The sequence below is a fragment of the Astatotilapia calliptera genome, chromosome 8 (assembly GCF_900246225.1).
Source record: "Astatotilapia calliptera chromosome 8, fAstCal1.2, whole genome shotgun sequence".
In the NCBI taxonomy this organism is placed as follows: Eukaryota; Metazoa; Chordata; class Actinopteri; order Cichliformes; family Cichlidae; genus Astatotilapia; species Astatotilapia calliptera.
This window is the reverse complement of record NC_039309.1, coordinates 12,587,507-12,593,506: the sequence shown is the minus strand read 5'-3', so window position 1 is coordinate 12,593,506 and position 6,000 is coordinate 12,587,507. Positions and strand designations below refer to the sequence as shown.

At 42.2% G+C, this 6,000-nt stretch overlaps 1 protein-coding gene across 24 annotated transcripts in view; it reads right to left on the bottom strand.

The window, feature by feature from the left end:
* Positions 1–445: 445 nt before the first annotated feature.
* Positions 446–6,000, bottom strand: part of tcf7l2 (transcription factor 7 like 2) — a 107,807-nt gene continuing 102,252 nt past the window's right edge. For 11 of the 24 annotated variants that reach the window (XM_026178594.1, XM_026178593.1, XM_026178598.1 and 8 more), the window contains 2 exons: positions 5,797–5,869; positions 446–2,745 (listed from right to left, as the gene is read on the bottom strand). In XM_026178594.1, coding sequence (XP_026034379.1) covers positions 2,286–2,745; positions 5,797–5,869 — 533 coding nt within the window. In that variant the 3' untranslated portion in view covers positions 446–2,285. Of the gene's footprint in view, positions 2,746–4,605; positions 4,668–5,186; positions 5,260–5,796; positions 5,870–6,000 lie in introns of those variants that run through there. The other 13 variants (XM_026178600.1, XM_026178595.1, XM_026178602.1 and 10 more) reach the window with 6 other exon arrangements.

Sequence of the window (6,000 nt, the reverse complement as noted above, 5' to 3'; positions counted from 1 at the left end):
CCCATCAAATCATAATATCCAGCTCTAAACATGTTTTATCTTGTTTTCTGATTGCGCACGATGTACTGCCCTGCAAACAACGAGTATAAAGATGGCTTATAATTTAAAAGAAAAAAAAAAAGACTTGTTATAGGAGGAGCGGTTCAAATTATCTAAGTGATGTTACTCCTTCTCACTATGAAAAGTTTTGCAGAAGTTAATCACAACTGTTTTAGTAGAATACGAAACACCTCTGTTATTTTGTATAGCAAATAATAATAATAAAAAAACAAGTAGCCCCCCAAAAAACACGCTTGGATGTATATTTCCATTTTATGATTACGACATGATGATTCTCGAGATTTTATTTGAATAAAATGCTACATTTTTTTGGCAGATTTCCTTATAAGACCCCCATCCTGAGACGCTGGGTTCGGGGATTTTCAGAATAAAAGCGAAACACAGATGCGCACATACTAAGTTGCTTTTATTAATACAGAACTGCATGCTACAGAGACTGTACAGCATAAACATTTATTCATTACAAAAAACATGGTTTTAGAACCATTTAAAATAACAGGAAAAAACAAACAAAAAAATATAAGAGCATAAAATAGAACAGGAACATCACAGCCGTTAAGGAAACATTCAAACTATTTATCATTAGCATCTTAATAAACCAGAGAAGAAATCGACAGATTACAGTCGCGTCATGTCAACTACAATGGCACCGAGTGGATGATTCTCTTGTAGCTTTTTTTACAGCCTCTTGCAACATCAACATGCCTATTTTTTCTATCTACCTATATGTAGTAGTGTACTTAAAAGTGGCAGTTTGTGTATTTTTTTGTATTTAATAGTTTTTTTATGAACTTCCTAATATACATAATTTGGCCCTGGTGGGTTTATACAGTATGATGTCCGTCTTTTTATTAAGTTTAAATTTTAATATTTGACAATTTGCTACCAAACACATTTGTTATAGCAACATTTATACTACATACATAGCAATCTATGTAACGTCACAGCAAAAAATGGTATCGAAATTAAAAAAACAAAACAAACAAACAACAACAAAACAAAACAAAACAAAAAGAGATCCCTACAGCATGGTTGGGGTGGGGGCAGAGGAAAAATTATCACAAAATTTTGGCACGGAAAATCTGTACACGAATCTACAGTCCGAGAGATGTGACTGTGCAATAAAAAAGAAGGGCATCTGACACTTTTCCAACTACTGAACACGCGGTACCCACTGTCTCGTGTTTCAAGTTTTCTTTTCTTCTTTTTTTTTTCCTGTAAAATGGCTTATAGACGCATTTCTTGAAATGAAGTTGTGCATACATCTGTTGATGAGATCTACACAGTACACTGAGCGGAATCCAGGTTTTTCGGAGAGGAAAGATAACAAAAAGATTTGCCTTTTTAAAACCTCCTTGTAAAAATGGATCGTTCGTATAGTTGCTTACCTTAAGAAAAAATATTTGTACAATGTATTCAGAAAGAAAAAAAAAAGAGACACATACAAGATACAACAAGCAATCTCTAAAGCAATAAATACTACTGGTCCTAGCGTTGTGACATTTTGAATTTAATAACCCACAACCCTCCCACCCGACCTCCCCTCAAGCCCACCCAAACTTGCCTGACTCCACCCCAAAGGTAAACAACAAAGAAAAAAAAGACAACGCAGTGGAAGAATGCATATTTAACACAGTAATCCCCTCCCGCCCCGTTATTCTGTACATTTAAACAAGAACAAGTAACATCACAATTAAAGTTGTTCCTCAGAGAGGTGTCACCGCTAGCCTCATGCCCTCCAAGAGTTTTGAACAGATGTCGAATGATTGGTTCGCAAGCTCGTATTTAATACAAATAAAGAAGGAGAACCAACTCTTTCAAGAAAAGGGCTCGTTGAATAATCTAGCCTACCTTTTTTATATCCGTCTTTTTAAACATTTGGATGCTGAACTAGATAATTTCTGTTTTGCGCTGTTTTAAAACTACAAAAAAGACAAAAACAAAATTCATAAAAATTTTGGCAGATTCACAAAGCTATACTACAGCTCATTGTATCATTTCTTTATAATAATTAGATTTGTCTGATAATGACGGGTCAAATATTGACCAATGAACTTTAATAAAAACATAACCTAAAATTCCAAAGCCTTATGGCACAGAAACAGAAAGAGAAAAGAACCGAGGGCGAGTGAAACGGAGCAGAGAGAGGGCCTAGAAAGATGTTTGTGTGAGTGTGTGTGTGTGCAGAGCTAAAAAAAACAAACGGAGGAGGAGAATAGGATAGACTATTCTATAGACTTGGTCACTAGCGACAGAGGCTGTGGGGCTGTGGAGGGGAGGAGCGAGTGGGAATGACACAGCGATGCCGAGGGCCGGGCCATCGAGGACGCCACAGAGGAGCCCGGCTGCCGCGAGGACGAGACGTCACGGTGCTCCAGAGCTCCGTTGTGGGAGGAGGCGGCGGGCGTTTTGCTAGCTGCTGCGGCAGAGTTTTCCAGCTGAACCAAAGATGGCGGTGGAGGCCCAGCCAGGAGGTGCGGGTGGTGGAGTGGCTGGTGGGCCGGTTTCATAGTCAGTGAGAGAGGTTGCATTTGTTCAGTCTGAGATTTGGACTCTTTTGAGGAGGGGGAAGGAACCACTGAGGAGGGGGAGGATGGGGGGGAGTCTAGTAAGCTTCCGTCCGTAGAGGGAGGACTGGCACAGCTGCCTTCACCTTGGATGTAGCGAATGCACTTTTTTTTTCTCCTAAAGGACAAGGTGAGAGAAAGAGAGCGTCTCTCAGTGTCACAGCTTCACACTGAATATCATCTTAGCACTGTTGCTGACTTAAATGCACCTTTCCCTTCAGAAATTTGTGGGGAGAGGGTTTATTAAAAAGAAACAATACTCGATGGATAACGTTTGGAGGTGCATTTAAGCAACTTTGTAAAGGAGGAAGGTGGTAGAAATGATAGTCAGTTTCTAAGTCATTAGGCAGGACAGACACTGAAGAAAGATCGCCTGGACAGGAAGCAGAAAGGGAATGAGAAGCACGCACACAGAGATGAGGACGATGAAGAATGAAAGAGATGAGCTGTGGTCGCGTTTGCTCTCCTAACGCTCTGCTGTTCTTACAGGAAGAACTGCAGCCTGTTGTCTCTAACACAACTGTTACTGGACCCAGCTCACTGCTCTACTTCTATCAGACTCTACTCTCTCTCTCTTCTCCTGAGGGAACAGAGTTTGGATATGAGGCGAAAAAGTCAACAGGATCCAAACTGCCCTGCATCTGCCCCACAGACACAAGTGTGTGTGTGTGTGTGTGTGTGTGTGTGTGTGTGTGTGTGTGTGTGTGTGTGTGTGTGTGTGTGTGTGTGTGTGCATGAGGGGGGTCAAAGCACCATGTTTGCATTCCTGCCTGGGGTTGGGACCCTCCCCCTGCCTGCCGCGTCCCGAGGCCAGGCCCGTTGCACTCGCAGAACCCGGTGAACGAAACACAGAAGGGAGGGGGGGTGATCAGGAGAGCAGGGGATTGTTGCATTTTTCTGTGGTGACTCTGCTCTGAAGGCTGTGCTTCAGATTTGGTTAAGGGGGAATCTCTGCCCACCTCATCTTTACCCTGACCCTGACAGTGACCCCTTTCTCTCTCAGCTCTCTATTTTATCACAAGAATGCCCGAAGGCCGCGGAGTACCAGTATTTAAGACTTACAGGGATGTCGAGTAAGAAAAAATAAATAAAAATAGACCAAAAACTGAGCCTTTTGGAACATGTAACGCTGACTTACTGTTTAATTAAACCTTTATTTCTGTTAACTCTGATCTACATAAATGCAAACGGAGAGCAGATCACTGAGGATGAAAAGAAGGAAGGACATCGACAGATTACATATAAAAGCCCACAATCGCATGCTGGGTGGGGGGGAAAAAAGGCATGCATTTCTGATGAAGTCAACACAGTGCAAGCACACAACACCAGGACAGCAGAAAAGAGTGAGGATGAGGCTGTTAAGTACATCCTGTGCCGATACTGTAGCTTTTTTTTGGACGGCGCGGCGCATCGATCGGGCGTAAAAAGGTATCGTTTTGCTACTACATGCGCGCCCCGCTCTCGATAACTGTCTGTCAAACTGCAACAAATGAGCTAATATCCATTTTTTAACAGACATATTGATTTATGGTATGTGCCCGTGTATGATATTGATTTCTCTGTCTCGGGGGAAATTATAGCAGATGCATCTTTTAGGAAATGGAGCCCAGAGAGAACTTTTAACCTCTCTGCTCTTAAAATGAAGGCTGATTTACTGCACTTTTCAGTCTCCTGATCTCATGATGTGCTATTATTAGAAATAAAGCCATGTTTCTGATAATGTGTGTGTCAGCTGTAAAGGAAGGGGCCAGCTGGAAGCTAACGGTTACAGAAAAAACAGAAAAATGACCTTTTGGTGTTCATCTTGCTACAAAATTTTGGCTTTTTTTTTTTTAAGCTCATCTGTGTTTTAGAAACAGTGAAAATGAAACATTAAACAGACAATGTGCTGCGATGAAATGTGTAGAGAAAGAGTGGGGCAAGATGTGGTGCAAGCCAGACACAAAGAAGGGTATTACTTAGCAGAAACAAATACCTACCATGAAAATATTCCCAATTCAAAGACTGCTTGTGTCAGAACAGAAAGACAACAGGTAGGGACTAAGTAAGGGTTATCGAAGAGGAGTTTGGAGGAAGAAGAGGTGGAGAAGGAGGAGGAAGAGGGCACAGAAAAGAGTGTCACTGAGCAGGCCCTCAGAGAAAGCAGGGCTAAATTTGTAAGCATCACAGTGTTATTCAAAAAGAGTGCCAATTAGGACATACATGACATTTAGGATGGGAGGGAATTATCCACTGCCTGGAGAGAAAATGGATTTCAATCGTAGCAGCTTAGACGGTCAGAAATGTTCTGCTAAATCACATTAGGAGCCATGATCTTTCAACATGTGTTTGGATAAAATATTTGGAAGTCTTATTTAGAAATCCATTTTCTGACACTTGGCTTGAACTGACTTTAGAGGAGTAGGAAACTTCTCAGTTAGGAAAAGGGGAGCTGAGAAGTTTTCCATCTGTTACCACAGTGATGGAAACGTGTTTTTAGCAAGACATCTGAGCCAGTAATCAAGGAGAAGATGCTCATTGTGGATGTCTTTCCTCCCATTGCTACTACAGGAGTTATACCTGCATGGTTTGCACCATAAACTCAGCTGGTCAAGCCCGAACAAGGCACGACACTTCTTTGGGGTATTTGCATCTGTTAGCCAAAGAGGTAGACACAAACACACACACAGAGACAAAAAGGAAAAAAAAAGAAAGAAAAAAGAAAATGGACACGTCATTGCACAGACAAAAACATGTAGCCAGGGCTTAGATTTAGGCTGGCAACACTGGGATGTCCTCCATATTGACCAAGCCATCAGGCTCCAGAACCTCCAAGCCCCGACCTGCCAGTTTAGGACTTCTGATTAATCTCAGTAAGGCTCATTGTAACTGTGCATCCTGCAACTTTGCAACTTGAACACATACACACAGACACCACTCATACAAGCACTCGTACGCAAAACCTTTTTCCCCAAACAGGAGGTAAAAAATCAAATAGGGTGAACCCAGAGATAGACCGGCAGGGTGTGGCTGGAGGAAGCTGAGAGGTCATAATAGCCTGGCGGGACAGACGGGGGAGGGAAGCGAAGAGAAAGGAAAAGCAGCAGCATAAAAGAGAGGAGGAAGTCCCAGCGTAGAGTGACCCAGCCTTCACCTGGCCCTGGCCAGTGCAAGCACACACCATACACACCTGCACGGGCCACACCAGTTATTCTGTTGGTCGAGCCCAAAGCGCGCTCGACACTTCTTAGGAGCGCTCAGGTCTGATGCCGCAACAAGGAAGGGAAGCCAGCAGAGAGGAGCAATAGAACCAAAACCAATAAAAAAAAAAATAAGGAACAGAAATTAAAAAGAGGAGAGAAATAAGGAGAAAAAACAGTGAATCTATGAAGCT